This window comes from Macadamia integrifolia, chromosome 3 (assembly GCF_013358625.1).
Source record: "Macadamia integrifolia cultivar HAES 741 chromosome 3, SCU_Mint_v3, whole genome shotgun sequence".
NCBI classification, from domain to species: domain Eukaryota; kingdom Viridiplantae; phylum Streptophyta; class Magnoliopsida; order Proteales; family Proteaceae; genus Macadamia; species Macadamia integrifolia.
The window spans coordinates 12487580-12502889 of record NC_056559.1 but is presented as its reverse complement, the minus strand read 5'-3'; the positions used below and the strand labels follow the sequence as shown (position 1 = coordinate 12502889).

Here is a 15310-nt window from a genome sequence, read left to right as displayed (position 1 = left end):
TGCCCTCGTGATCAGGGATCACGTCCCTTGAATGTAGGAGTGGATGTGTGCACGTTTCTGGGTGCCTTACTTGACTGTGCCGAGCCAAGGTGATAGGTCGGCCGAGCCAAGCTGACTGATCAACGTGAGAAGGCCCCGAGGTGGCTGCTCAGCCTAATGGAGGGCCGAGGTGGCAGCACGACCTGATGGAGGGCCGAGGTGGCAGCACAGCCTGATGGAGGGCCGAGGTAATAGCATGACCTGATGGAGGGCTGAGGTGGCAGCACGGCCTGATGGAGGGCCGAGGTGGTAGCACGGCCTGATGAGATGCTGTGGTGGAAGCACGGCCTGATGGAGGGCGATGTGGCAGCAGGCCTGATGGAGGGCCGAGGTGGCAGCACGGCTTAATGGAGGCCGATGTGGCAGTATGGCTTGATGGAGGGCCGAAGTGGCAGCATGGCCTGATGGAGGCCGAGGTGGAAGCACGGCATGATGGAGGCCGAGGTGGAAGCATGGCCTGATGAGGGGGAGGTGGTAGCACGGCGTGATAGAGGGCCGAGGTAGTGGGTTAGTCCTGTTCGGATTTGCATACACGCTTCAACCGTGCTGAGGAATGAGACATATTTTGCCCCATCAGTATCCAATATAACAATTACTAAACCCTACTCTAAACCCCACCAAACAGTAGATGTATTCTTCACTCTAGCCCAGAATTGCCCGCTCCACCACCCACTCAAGGTGCAGTTTCATTTTGGTTTTGCTAAGGAGATGAACCTAAACTAGAATTGACAGCTTGCCCTTCAAAACCATTATAGTATCATAATGAATTGATATCGGATTATCCATATTATACAGAAATACCCTGATTTTTCTTAATTTTATTTTTTTTTTTTGGCAAATTTTTTTGCCCCTGATCTGTACCGTGTTCAATTGATACGTTATCAATCAAGTATTGGGATTGGAGACTTGCAAAACCGATGCTTAGAACCATTGGCTTTACATCTAATAGGACAAAAAGCAAAGCCCTCATGACTCATGATTCAGGACTCATGACGTGCCCACCTCAATGATCCCATTGAGATTACTACTCCTGGGAAAGTATAAACTAAGGAAACGGGCAGAACAACATCCCCTACCCCCATTCCCCAGTAACTGCAGCCTGCATCAAATTTTATTGGGCCCCTCACGCACCCCCACCAATCCGAGCTTCATGCATGGTTCAAAAACTCACCAAAATCTTGAATATGTTGATTTTTTGAAATTGAAGCAAAATGTCTTAAGAAACGTAAAAATACAAAATCTCAATCATATTTCGAACATTTTAGTATTATTATATTTTGATCATTTCGTTTCGAAATTTTGAGACCTGAAAAATGCATTGTTTGAAAAAATTTTGACCATCTCAATTATTTTATCTCTCATTTCTGCCAATTCAGTCATTTAACTCTCAAAATGACCAAGCAAAATACATGGAAAAAGTAAACTGTTTACGCAAAATTTTGCTGAATTTTTTATGATTTTAAAACCACCAAAATAAAACGAGTTCTTGAAGCTTTGGATATGTAAAAAAAAAGCCTGAATCTGTACAGAACACCTAACCAGTCAGGGAAGCCAAATATTTAACTGAACCCGCAAATCATGCGGAGAAGGGTACACTGCAACATCACCATGGGTTCCCTTAATCGTCCCAAAAAACTGAACCTCATGTTCTGTGAGAATTCTGAGCATTTTTTTCACTTCAGAGACAATCTGAACCCTTAAGGGGACCATTATAATTCTAAGACATGCAATAAAGCAGCTCGCAGGTTGAACGCCTAGAATCTTTGATATTTCCCATGAATGAATGTGACAGTCTGTACAATGAGTTGGCCTTAGGAGAGTTACATACACATGGCATAAACAGCAAAGCCCAAGTAAATGATACCCAATTCTTTCATTTCCTGTTGATATCTATGAGAGAGAGAAAGAGATCTACAGAGAGACATGGTGACCCAGCTATTCTTTCTTTCCCTTTCAGCTAAGAAAACCTGAAAATTAAACAAGAATAAAAATGAGAATAAAAATGAACAATCAAGCCTACACTAAAACCCTCCCCATATTCTCTCTCTCTGGCAATCCATCCATCCTCCAGCCTTATTCAGTTTAAACCACGTCCCTCCCACTTAAGCCAATGGGCTTCATCTATCTTCTGCGGCATCTCTGGTAATGTAAGCACCTTTTCTGTTATCCCTTCCTAAAAGGGAGCTCCTCCCAAAGGAGAAACCAGCCTTGGGTAAACAAAACAAAACTTTCTAATTCCACGGCGCTTGCCGTTTATAAGCAACCGGATATGGATCCCACCCACCATCTGGTTCCCTCCGCCTGACCCCCACCACTGAATTCAGAGGCAGCGAGGCAGACCTCATCTGCTCCTCCATAGACCCACCCTGGCCCTGAACAAATAGCTGCCTCAGACCCCCTGCTTCCCTGTTCACACTGTTCTCAACCATCATTACGCCTGAATTGAGATCAAAGCCAGATTGTGAAGGCCCAACCCCATTCAAACCTGATTGCATTCCTGTCATGTTTGTTGTGAAGAAAGACGCTCTGGAATAGGAAGGTGCATCAGTCGTTGGGGATCCCATTATCTGCAGCAAAACAGGGGCCCCTCTAGAATCTACCATGTAAGGGACATTGCTAGGCCCATACACTGCTGGGGAGACAGCTGTGGAGGGCCCTGCTGTGAGGCTGCCATACCCAAACAACCGAGAAGGCAAGGCTGTTTGAGTCATTGCTGAGGGTGCCACCACACTGCCTCCAGATCTTGCCATGCCAGCCTCCATGGATTCACCGACCTGACCATTTGGTATGAAGGAATGAGTTTGAGGTGCACAATCCTTTCGGTTGACCTCCACTTTCTTTCCCATAATTGAAATGAAATGATCATCCACCTGAAACCCTCCATGTGCATTCATGTCTTGGGAAGGCAATATACCAAGCCTATGCTGCTGGCCATAAGTATCATCAAAGAAAGACGGGCTGTCATTCAAATCGATGTTTCTCACTGGAGGTTGCCTTGACGATGACGATGAGGCTGGAGATGGGCTTCGATGCCCATTTCTGTCGTGGTAAAGGAACTGGCCTTCTGTCCTTGAATCAGACAATGGAGCATCTTCATTGTCACCAGAACGATTAAGGTCCAACATAAGCCTCCCAGCCCTTCTTGAACTCACCTCGACAGAAGATTCCCCAGAAGGGAGACTGGATGACTCTGGGATTTGTTTTGCCAAAGCTGGATCAGTGACACCATCATCATCAGCCCCAGCCACATTCAGATCGATATCAAGGACATCTTGCCTGCATTTGGAACTGTGGTTGCTTCCCTCAACTGAGAGAGTCTTCTCACCATCTGGAGTCCTGCGAGGAGCTGGTGGACGGAAGGCACTGTTAACAGCGGAGCCCTTCCATCCCAGATTCCCCCCAAAGTGCAAAGGAACCACAGGAGTTCCAGAAGCTGGCGCTTTTGTTGTGGCAACAGTGATGGGGACTGAGCTTGGAGTCGATGGGCTGGCCATTTCCTCTGAGCAGACTTCCTCGTTAAGATCAAAACCACATGGCTCCCTTTCACCGCTACCTGCTAGTTCTTGAGCGGCTTCAGTCAATTGGGAGGATTCCAGGTCTTGTTTACAGTTTTCTGGTTTTAAGTCTATATCCTTTGAGCTCCTTAAATGCTCCTCTCCCCTTGAAGAAGAGGCCCCACAAGAAAGATTTTGTCCAGCTGGCACATCATCAAGTGGATCTGTCATAAGTTGGTCCTTATCATTTATAGAATCAGGGCTACCAGGTTGAACAACACCTTCAGAATTTTTTTCAGAAGAGGAGCTGCAGAATGGTTCTCTGTTATCCACTACCTCTCTCTCCACTTCTTTAGCAACTTGCCAAGCCACTTCTAGTGCATCATCCACTCCATAATCAAGTTCCATTTCTAATTTTCTCTTTTCAATCTTCTCCGAGGTTTTCACATCCATCTCCAGTTTGGGGACATCAGCAGGGATTGCCAATTCCTCTCGTCTGCCTACCTTCGAACTTGACTCACCAGCAAGATCTTTAATATTGGATCCTGCTCCAACATCTTCAATCCTACAAAAAGAAGTCTCCAGGATTTTTTCCCTATTTAAGTTATGCCCATCACTAGTTAAGTCCTGCAAGTCATTAGAGAGGCATTCCGCACCTTGACCTGTAGTCTCAATTTCCCCTGTGCTTCTGGAAGGTTTTAGCGACTCATCATCACCAGACACACCCTTCACCTCAGAAACCAGTGTAACTTTAGCAGCAGTTTCCATCACAGACTGCAGATCACTAATGGTTGTGGAGATAGATTTGGGCGCCAATGAGGTAGAAACAGCAGATGTTTCTTCTCTACCAGATTTATCTTGGATACCTTTCACCCCATCTGTTTCTTTTGCATCCTCAGGGGCTTCTTTCAGCTCTGGAATATCCAAGGACTTACCCTCAGCATTAACATTCAGCAGAACTGGAGAACTGCATGTCCCAGTGGAGGCTGCACTTCCTGCAGGATCGGAAAGGGTTTCTTCCATAATAGATTGGCTTTGCAGAGGATATCCATGAGATCCATCTTCATCTTCCTGTTTTGAAGGTATAAGAGAGGTCTGCTGATTAGTAGACACATTAAACTTTACATCTTCAACACTACAAGAATGAGAACCATCTGAGCTTTGTGGACGCTGAAGTTCATCCCCAGATGGTTCTACTAAATGCTTATCCTCATCAGCACCTCCCATCAAAGGGAGAACACTGGCATCTGATTGTTCTGGGCACCCACTCTCTTGGTGATCTGCATCCTCAACCTCCGGGCATGCCCCATCTTTCTCAATATCTTGGTGATCTGCATCCTCTTCCCTTACTTGGTTCCAACCATCAAATAGAGTTCTTGCCCCATCTTGAACCATGGTGCTCTTGTGACCAAAAAGATCCTTCACAGTCGCATTGATGCCAGATGAAATTAGTCTATCCTTGTCTATAGGCAACTTCTCAAGTGCTGCTAAAAGTGCAGTGATTGACTCTTCTGCAAAACTATCACTGATGTCATCACTACACTTGTCCACCTCCTGAAGCCAGCGGCCAAGGTAGCAAAGTCCATCAAGCCGAACAAAGAGATCAAGACAGTCCTTACTCTCTGTCGCTGCTAAGGTACTTGCAACAGTGGACCACTGTCTTGCTGCCTCCACAACATTCTTGACAACAGAATCTTTCTCCTTCTGCATTATGGAGACTAATTCTTCAACCCTAGCAAGGGCGGTGAGCCCATCCTTCATCTCGGTCAAGGTAAAGAAGTCTTCCAGCTTCATACTGCTATCACAAACAGACAGGGTACTTGCAAGTTTTGGAGCAGTCCTTGTAGCATGCTAAAACTTCTCCCCTTCACTTTGTTGTTAGAACGAGGAGGTATATACACCAACACCCAGGTTATGCAGTTCTGTGCAACATATAACGTTGTAAGCTGGCTGAACAAATAATTGTTTTAAAGATTTTCTTAAACCGAAATAAATCACAATACATTCTAAAGCCAACGTATGTGCGATTAGATTATGCAACAGTACACTCAATTGGTGTTTCAGAAAAGAATAATCATTCAGTGTTGCATGAATGGACTGCATCTGATAAGAACACCTTGGATTGACCACATATCCAGCATCAGTCCACCTCAAACACATATCCTACTGCACATTGGACTCAAATATCACCAACTGCAGAAGTATGAGTGTGCTATAAAAGTTTCACATATTTTTAAATAAACAATACATTGACAAGATCATAGTAACTGAGTGCAATTACCAAAGCATTTCACATATAACCATGGAACATGAAACCTCAACCTAAAAGTTTAGACATAATCGGATAATCCTACATTAAACCATGTGCAGAGGTAAAAAAAGCATTCATTGGATGGAAAATGTCATTGACTTGTGAGAGCTTTTACCAACACACGTTCTGCACTCCTTAATGAACAATGTGCAGTAATAAAATCTTGGTCCTAGTATGGTAGATAGTATCAAAACCTTGTTTGAAGGTAACAAAAGGAGATGGGGAAAAAGCAGTAGCTACAAGATGTATGTTTGCATGCACAGATGTGACTATTAATCATAGCAGGAATGTTCAAGGCAATCAATCTTACAATCATGTAATGGTCAGCGTACATCTAAAATAAAGCAAAGAAGACAATATTTGAAATTACACCAAAGTTATAAACCTGAAGGATTAGATCTCTAGACCATTCTTTAGGTCACTAGGAAAATTTAACGAGGATCAAAAGCTAGACAAAACCATTTGATGTATGCTTTCTATGAAAGTGTGACCTGTCCACGTCACTATAAACCATCTTGAACAGTGCAAGAGATAGAATAGTTAAGAAGTTTGACAAAAGAAAATAAAACTAGAATCCAATAAGAAAAAGAAAAAATACCATCCAAGGAAAGAGGGGAAAAGGCTACACTCCTGGAAAAATTATCCTTTTGTGATGTAACTGAACACAAGTGGGTTAATCAAATGAAAGGATTATCAATCAATCCAAAAATTGCTGTTCCATTGGCCTGATATTCTCAGCGTTAAAAGGATCCAACCACACCATATCATTAATCAGGGCTCTATAACCCAACTGATTTGAGCACTTTTTATTGACCGGCCAGGTCGTGATGTGGACCCCAGGGTTCGAAAACCCTATTCAGTTTGCTTATGGGCCCAGCCAAAAAATAGTGCTCAATCAACCCCACATTAATCGCAATTTCGTAAATATATTGAGTTGCAAGGGATAATGGCAGACAAGTAAACAGTGTGAACAGTGTAGGGTCTCGTTTATGAGAAACACAATCAAGACTCAATGGGAAACAAGTGTTCAAATATGGGGTATTTCTGGAACCAATGATAAAATAAGGACAAAGTTGAATATATAAAGAAGGGAAGAGTATTTAAGGGAATTGCAAATAAGGGTTTAAGGAAAACAACTCATGAAAGGAGAAAAATTCTCTTCTGTTGTCTTCAACCTCTGGACTATCCTATGAGGCGGAAGAGCAGAAACACGAGAGGAGAAAAACTCCTTTAGATTCTGCCGATTGGGTCTGATATTCCAGGCTAAGAATTGCCACAACCTACCCTCCCAGGATCACCAAGATTACCAAGATTCAACTTGAAAGAAGATGCAACAGAAGTGTTCGGTAGACCTGAACCAGATCTGGCGGACAAACTCAAGAGCAGCTTGCTTGCTGCTTCATTTCCTCTCAACATAGGGTTTCTTTGGAGCTGAAACTCCGATGGGTAAGTCGTCCTAAGGTGTAGGACCTTTGGTCCAAATTTCAGGAAGAACCGAGAAGGATCGATTCGATCCGAAACTAATGGGAAGCAAACACCGCCCAAACAGAGCACAATGGAATAACTCCCGACGAAGCTGAATAGAATGCAGTAATAGGAAAAAGAAGAAGAGAAAAGAGAGATCACATACCAGAATGGGGGGTTCTCGCTGGGAAGGAGAAAATAAGAGAGGGGAGGGAGGGAGGGAGGGAGAGAGCACACACCAGGCCACGCAGGCACACACCACACAAACCAATCTTAATTCATTCTCAAATCTGTCTTTTAATCAGTACCAGCATACATTTAAATAAGAAAAGAAAAACCCTTATATGTAATCTAAAACAGAAATAGTAACATAGCAACTAGGAAAGTACCAAGTCACCTTCCTATGTATCCTATTCAAAATTAAAGATTATATAATATTTCCCAAAAAAATAAACCTCCCAAAAATCAATTACACCCGGGTTCTTCGTCTAGGTTCCCAAACAGGTTCCGGTCGATCCATGGAAGAGCTCCTGCATCAGGTTGTCCTGTTTGGGTTTTCTTCTATTTCATTCTTTACAAGCAATCATGCAACATGTTTAGCTTCCGAAATGGATAACCAGAAGTGTAAATGGGGAATACTTGGGGCAGGACATGGTGGGTAGGAGAATCCAGTCAACAATCTTTTGGCTTGACCAAGAAGTCTTTATGTCCTCCAAGTTGCACTGTATTTTAACTGGAAGAACTTCCTAAGCAATTCATGCCTCAGTTTTTATGGCAATCAACTGTTGTTTTATTTCCATTTCAATTTGTTCTCTGGACTTTTGAATCAATATGAGGTGATCCAAACATAGTATACAAGACTCATGGTTCAGGCACTATGCATATCTTGGTGGTGTTTCTTTATGGCTGAGTCCTTTCCTATTCTATTCATCAGAAGTATCCGGTAAGAAAACCTACTCTAAAAGGGTTTTAGAGCAACAATGGTCATGGATCAGATCCATATATTTTTTTTCTCTTATATAAGCAATAATCCAGAGGCATTGAGGCCAGAAAGCTAAACAGTGGAGTACCTTGCTATTATAACCTTCTTAAATTAGAACTGAGAAGCTTCAAAATAATTTGTTGGTGACAGTGCTCGTCGCATGCGGTTCATAGGGTCACTCAATTCTGTACATCATATAAAAAACGGAAGTGAGGATACAGCAAACCATATATCCACAATTTTCTCAAGGCATTCAACTAAAGAGTGCAAAAGCAACTGATTCAAAAGTTTCATTACAATCACAAGTCCAAGTTATTTGGGTCAGCAGCTGATTTAAACATGGAGTTATTAAACAATTTGGAAGCAGAGAAAACTGAAGGAATTGACCTAACCTTTCAAAGTATAAAACTTGATATTTTCACAAAAAGTGTGGGAATGCTCGTCAAGATAATAAAGAGAACTCTGTTTCAACTATGAGGCTGTGAGGAACTGTCCATCTGAAGCTTGTACAATGTTTGCTAACTGTAAGACTATGGGCTCAAAAGGAATATGGTCGAATATGGGAAGATATAGTTTCTCCCCCTAGGATCTCAAGGCAACTGCCCAGTAAGATAGTTGACCTCATTGCAAATTAATCTACATATGCACGGGGTGAACACCAAAGATTCAATGGAGCCTAAAATATAGCAACCTGGCAAACATCCTGAATGCAATCAAGCTAGTATAACACAATGGACTTCAATTAAGGGAAGACATTGTTGTTATTTCTCCTAGGATCTCCAGGTCACTTCCCACTATGTGGTAGATCTTATGGCAAGTTTACACCAAAGATTATATGGAAATTCAAAATAGAAGCAAATTGGCAGACATACTAAATGCAGTCAAACTAAATGTCACACAATGAGTTTCTACTTTCTATCACCTAGATATTAGATTATTTTCCCCGTTGTAATTGCAGCCATGCTTGCATGGAGAAAATATGTGGAGATGCTTATAATTCTACCCTCAAGATCAACTCTTGTCAGATCCATACCAAAGACAACAGTGAAGAAGAGGAAAAATCTATCTTCTTCAAGGCCTTAATTTTTATACGACATCCTACAATCTGCCTCTTAAGGTGGATAGATTCAAAAGTTTGTCATCATTATGGATAGAGAGTCTCACTAGGTCCACAAAAAACTTGCAAATATCAGGGATAAGATTAAAGATATCCAGGTTGGCGTACACATGAAAGCACTTACTAAATCACTTATTTACCTTTACCAAAAGAAACTGGTTTTAGACAGCCATTGTACAGTGAAATCTTCCCTAATCTTCCTTTAGGGTACTTCTAATTAAAGCAAATTGTTCATTTAAAGTAAATAATTGACACTAAAGGGAACAAGTGCATATGTCCAAACCAATTAAGGAAGCATTAATGGCAAAGAGCAGATATACTTCCCACCCCACCCCAACAGAACTTCAGTTCAGTCAGTATGAGTGAATCACCAGTCAAGTTACTCAACAATAGTTATCAGAATGAAACATCAAGCAAAAATAGAACAGGGATATCAACAAGGCAGTTTCAAATAGAAAAAAGAAGTGCACAGTTAAGAGGGTATGAATTGTACTTTTTTTTGGGGGGGGAGTGTTAAGAGGGAATTAACTAATTATAACCATGTGTACAATCTAAGGCCTCAGACTCACCTAGTGTGGAGAGCCAAGGAGAAAAAAGTGGTATGAATTGCACCTTCTTTTTTTTGGGTACGAATTGTACTTTAAATCAACCAAGAAATGCACGAATGAATCAGTGAGCCAACAATTTAATATATAAATATCCTCATCAAGTTCAAGTCATTTAAAACTGAGGTTCAGGATTCCAAACTCGCCATATCTCGGTTCTTAGCCTGGACGAAACCGAGACCTCAAACCTTGATCAGAACCAATATATCTTGAATCACTGCTGCTTATGTTTAGATGCCGCCAAACACTACTCAAATTGGGGTTACACCGTTAATAAAGTTAATCAACACCATCTTCCTCTTTTTCTTTTATTTACTCATTCTAAAGAAGCTAGGTCAACTACTTGTCAGTTCAACAAACATAATTAATAAAGGAACTATAGATTCACATGAGCTGTGGACTGACATATTGTAATGTACTTCCTGAGAGAAAACAGTGGCATGATGTCAGACAATGACAGTGATCATAACCACAACTATTACAAGTAAACAGAAGTAGTAACACAAGTAACAATAATAGGCTATGACCTGTCCCCCCCCCCCCAAAAAAAATTGTTCCTTTTTGGAAATACTGAAGGTTATATTACCCAAATTGTCCTCCACTAAACCTCCTCCATCTCATTAATGTAATTGATTCATTGACACGAGTCATGTGTGACACAATGTCATGAAACAAAATTCTTTTGGAACGATGATCATTGGCAATATTTACACCACCTATTGAAGGTCCATTTGCAGAGGTGACGTGGGTTGAAGTCATTTTATCTGGAGGACAGAGATACTGGATAAAGGCTCTCTAGTTAAAATTTCATTTATAAAACAGAAGATTCCAATCCAATGGTTTAAGACACACAAAAAATCCAATAACAAATTTATAGTTCAAGTGGGCGGGGTGTTCTGACTCACTATGTACCTTCCATATGGGAGATGTATCCTAATAATTGCCAACTTCCATTTGGGAGGTGTAACCAGACAATGGCTTCGTTAGATCACTTTGCAATCTGATCGACTGACTAATACTTCTTCCATCTTACATATGAAAAAACACAACTATTGAAGCAATCGACACTGACATTAACATCAAAAACATATTACACAATCCCCACTGAACTCCACTAACAAGGGGTGTACCAAGCATTTGATTGTCATTCTAGTAATTAGCTTTTCATTGTTAGTGTATACCTTTGCAAAAAGGCCATTTCTGAGATGACCTACGATGGAGAATTTAGTTTACTTGATGTTCTTACTCAATAAAGACGTCTCCCAGGACATGTGGAGCAAATGTCCAGTGATGCTTATCAGAAATGGGGAGCACCTGAATCAACTTTTCCTAATTATAACATAACTGCAGAAAATAATCCATTGACCTTGTGTAACAAAATGAGAATCAACAAGTTAAGAAACCAAATCAATAAAGTGTGTGTGTTTTTTTTTTTGTTAAGTCAACTAGCGAAACTTCAAATTTATGGTAGCTCATGTCTAATATTTTCTTACTATTCAAACTTCCAACAATCATTAGATTTCCAATTACATACTTTCATATTGAAAGATATCAAAATAGTTTAAAAAACTTTCGCCAATCATGATTGCATTCATATCAGGATTAATATGGCAACAGCAGAGATTTAATCATGATGATTGGGATCATCGGATCGCCCGCATTGGCTGATTTGACTTGGAATCAGCCGATACCAAACCCAGTCGACTCCCTGATCCAGATCCCCCCTCGAAATACGGTGAAACAGGCCAGGGACCAGTATTGTGCCCAAGTTTAGACCAATTCAACCGAAACTCAGCTGAGTTGACTTGGGATTGGCAATGGCTGATCAGATCTATGAATTCAGACTCTAAATCCTTTGTCTGCAGGCTTAAACCACAAAAGATAAGTCTGCTACAAAAAAATGTATGGATGTGTTATAAAATGCTTCAAATAGGAAACAGTCAAAAGAAAAAAGTAGTAGCAATGGCAGTGGAGATGGTGTTAATAATAGTTGTTGTAGAAATATAGTTGCAGGAAAACCAAATTAGTGAACAAGTATGAATGTCTTAAAGGTAGTCAAGCAGTCCATTTACAATAAATAGAAAATTAGTTATGACGACCTGAATTAGTTCATGAAATTTACTATATAGAGGAAATAGTAATGTTCATAACAACCAAAATTCCAGATACAGATCTTTTAACCTGAAAAGATAATAGTTTCATCAATACTTTCCACTTTCAAATGTATTCATGGAGAAACTAATCAGTCTAATCACAAAGGAGGTCAGCTTAAGATTGGGAACAGTTGCATCTGATAAAACTTAAAGAAAGAAAGAAAGAAACAGGTGAGGGGGGTTAAAAGAATTGTTTCTGACTTTAGATCAGCCTTGACTAACATCTTAAAGAGCCTCAACAGTCAACAGTATGCAGAAAACTCCGTCAGCAACAGTGAAATCAATCAAAAAACAAAAGAAAGAAGGAACTACAACAGTAGGAGTCTAACAAGGCAGACTCAGAAACTCAACAACATGAAAAGCTCCATGTGACAGATATCAACCAAGTGTCTTAGAACGGGTATAACATTGTGATGGATTCAATAATATTCAATAGTGTTCTTCAACTGAGATATACAATGTAGCACCATATTTACAAATGAATATCGTAGAACAATAGAGAGAGCACTAGCAAAGGCATTAAACCTGCTGCAACAATGAAGAAACCCCACCCCAAATTTCCTTTTTTCAATAACCCTTGTGTTTACCAGACACGGAAGCATCTACGGCAGGTATAATATGGAAATCAACAAGGAACGGACGAAAGAAAGAACATATTCTTAGTCTGGTAACTGTATCCTCGTTTCAGTTTACAAAACATTCTTTCTCAAAACTGGCCAGAACAACTGTTGTTATTGACCAGTAGAGGCACAACATCATAATTTATAAGGTCTTTAAACATGTTAAATAAACTTGTTAAAGGAAAAACTTCCAAGTCCTAAAATAACAATAGCAACAATGATTTCATACTTTTTCAAGACTATAATAGTATAATAAAAAAGTATGAAAAAAATATGAATAATCATAAGAGTATTTGTGCAAAACAATGTCAATGTAAATAGTAATCAACTAATTCAAGCCTATTGAATAAGTGATTTTATTCTAAAAAAGAGCCCTCAAGCAATCAAAAGTCAACACAAATGTTTATTATAAAGGATATCATCACAATTTACCTAGCGATAAATGTAACAGAACTTTGCTCAAAGATATTGGGTATTAGAAACCAATCATAGTCATTCTATAAGAATTGTCCTGGATGCATGCATGCAGGAATACAGAAATAACACATCGATCAACATTAACTTGAAGGTTTGATTCAGTCAAATCTAACAAGTTTCTTTCAATTTTGTCCAAACAAGATCCTTTTTTTTTTCCTTTCTAAAATAGTGAGGTCAATAAAATTACCGATCAAGAGATATTGGTAGTAACAATATGAGTATATGACAAGTGGATGACCCAATTAGAATCGGATTGGAATTGTTAAACGCATACAGTAATCAAGCAGCCCATGCCCACAAAATACATCATCTTATGTTTTCAATACCCATCAAGCAAATCATCCAAAACTAGTTTGTACTCAAGTTTCACAGCCATTGGACGCCAAGTAACAATACTGATCAAAATTTATAGTTGTACATTCTTTTTCCAATAAATGTAACTCTTGAACTTTCAACATTTACGCATGCATTCATGTCTCAACTTATATGTCATACATTCAAAAGAGAAAGGAAAACTGCTTACGGCAACAGGGATCAATTGGTTTATTATTTCTTTTCCCCTTTTTGGTTTCACTCCCATTTCTCATTCATACATATGATAAAATCAACCAGCATTTCAACAAGAAAAATGGTAAGATATAAATTAAAATGATAATTTTTTTAAATTGTAAATAAAATGCCATGCACATTTACGGTTAGTAATAGTAATTACAATCTTGATAGTGTGAAATATAGAGGGAAGAGGGCCTAAACTTAAGTGGTAACCAAGTAGGCAAAGCCTAAATACTATGCAACTTTACTCTTTTAAACAGACATTGAAGAAATCCATCAACACAATATCTAGAAGGTCAATACTACTATTGGTAGAAGCATGACAAAACATATATATATATATATATATCCACTCAAAGAGGCTACTACAGCAGCATATGGAAGTGTCGTTGCATGAATTCTTCGGAAATTTTAGATAAATTCATATTAATAAGTCGATCTTCACAAGTACATTTAGTTTGGACACAGAATCAATTACATGCAAGGCTATCAATAGCAGAAAAGGATGTAAATAAGTTACCTAACGTAAAAATTAACCAATGCCAGACCAAAAAATGCACGAGTTAAGAAAATGATACAAAAATTAAACAGTTTATAGTTATAAATTTACCTGTAAAAACCGAAAAATCTATGGATACGGCATGATTTGAATCTGCGGCCAATAATTACCGCATGAAGAATATTCGATTTCTGAAAACATCAAATGGAGCAATAAAAATCAACTACATAGAATGATAAACGAAGTTCAAATTAGTTAGAAAATATAATCTGATAAACTGCACTAAACTGAAAAGCCCACTAAATTGTGGACAACATAAAAATTATAAATAAAAAAAAAAAAAAGGGACCACCATAAACTGGTTGAACAAAATCAAATTTCTAGGGTGAAAATGAAACCTAATAGTAGCTTCAATCCTAAACAACTAAAACAAACAATCAGTACAGATATGCAAAGAAACCATTTCTAAATGGGAACTCAAAATTACATTACAGAAGACCGAACCTCAGAAACGTAAATTGGGATAAATAACTACGAGGAGAGCTGCTGAAGCAAAACCGAAAACCCTAGTTGATGATTTCCTCGAGGTGGAGTTGGTCAAATATATAACAGAAAATAGTGTAAAAGCCAGAAAATCCCCATAAATGCAAAAAAGGTAGAATATTGAGCACGCCTCGAACACAGTCCTAAAAATGGGAAATGAAATTGAAAACCATCTGCATGAGAGGCATAAAGGAACAATTGGCCAACCGGTGTGAACTTTACCTTCTTCTGGAGATTGACTGAAACCCTAACCGTTACGCATGGATTCGAAGGCAGAGGCTTAACCGCAACACCTCCACCGTCTCCTAAACTGTGCACCCACCCCCTTCCCGCCTTTCTTTCTTTCCCCTGTTTCTCTCTTTCTCTCTCTTCACAGAACCCTCGCCCTCCGTGGGCTGTTCGAACCAGAGAGCAACGTTTCTTTCTTCTTCGCACCGTTTTCCCTTTTTTTTTT

General features: G+C 39.7%; 1 protein-coding gene across 2 annotated transcripts; it reads right to left on the bottom strand.

The window, feature by feature from the left end:
* Positions 1-1781: 1781 nt before the first annotated feature.
* Positions 1782-15310, bottom strand: LOC122073651. Of its 2 annotated transcripts, none has more exons than XM_042638274.1 (4): positions 15079-15310; positions 14425-14504; positions 8379-8475; positions 1782-5455 (listed from the first exon to the last, which is right to left on the bottom strand). In XM_042638274.1, exon 4 carries the CDS (start codon positions 5325-5327, stop codon positions 2271-2273), a length of 3057 nt encoding a protein of 1018 aa, XP_042494208.1. In that variant the 5' UTR covers positions 5328-5455; positions 8379-8475; positions 14425-14504; positions 15079-15310; the 3' UTR covers positions 1782-2270. The 2 variants fall into 2 exon arrangements, with proteins under 2 accessions (XP_042494208.1, XP_042494209.1); XM_042638275.1 differs by lacking the exon at positions 15079-15310 and adding an exon at positions 14818-14879.

Excerpts from the sequence above, each read along its gene's own strand:
- LOC122073651 (XM_042638274.1), bottom strand. The coding sequence starts at position 5,327 with ATGAAGCTGGAAGACTTCTTTACCTTGACCGAGATGAAGGATGGGCTC.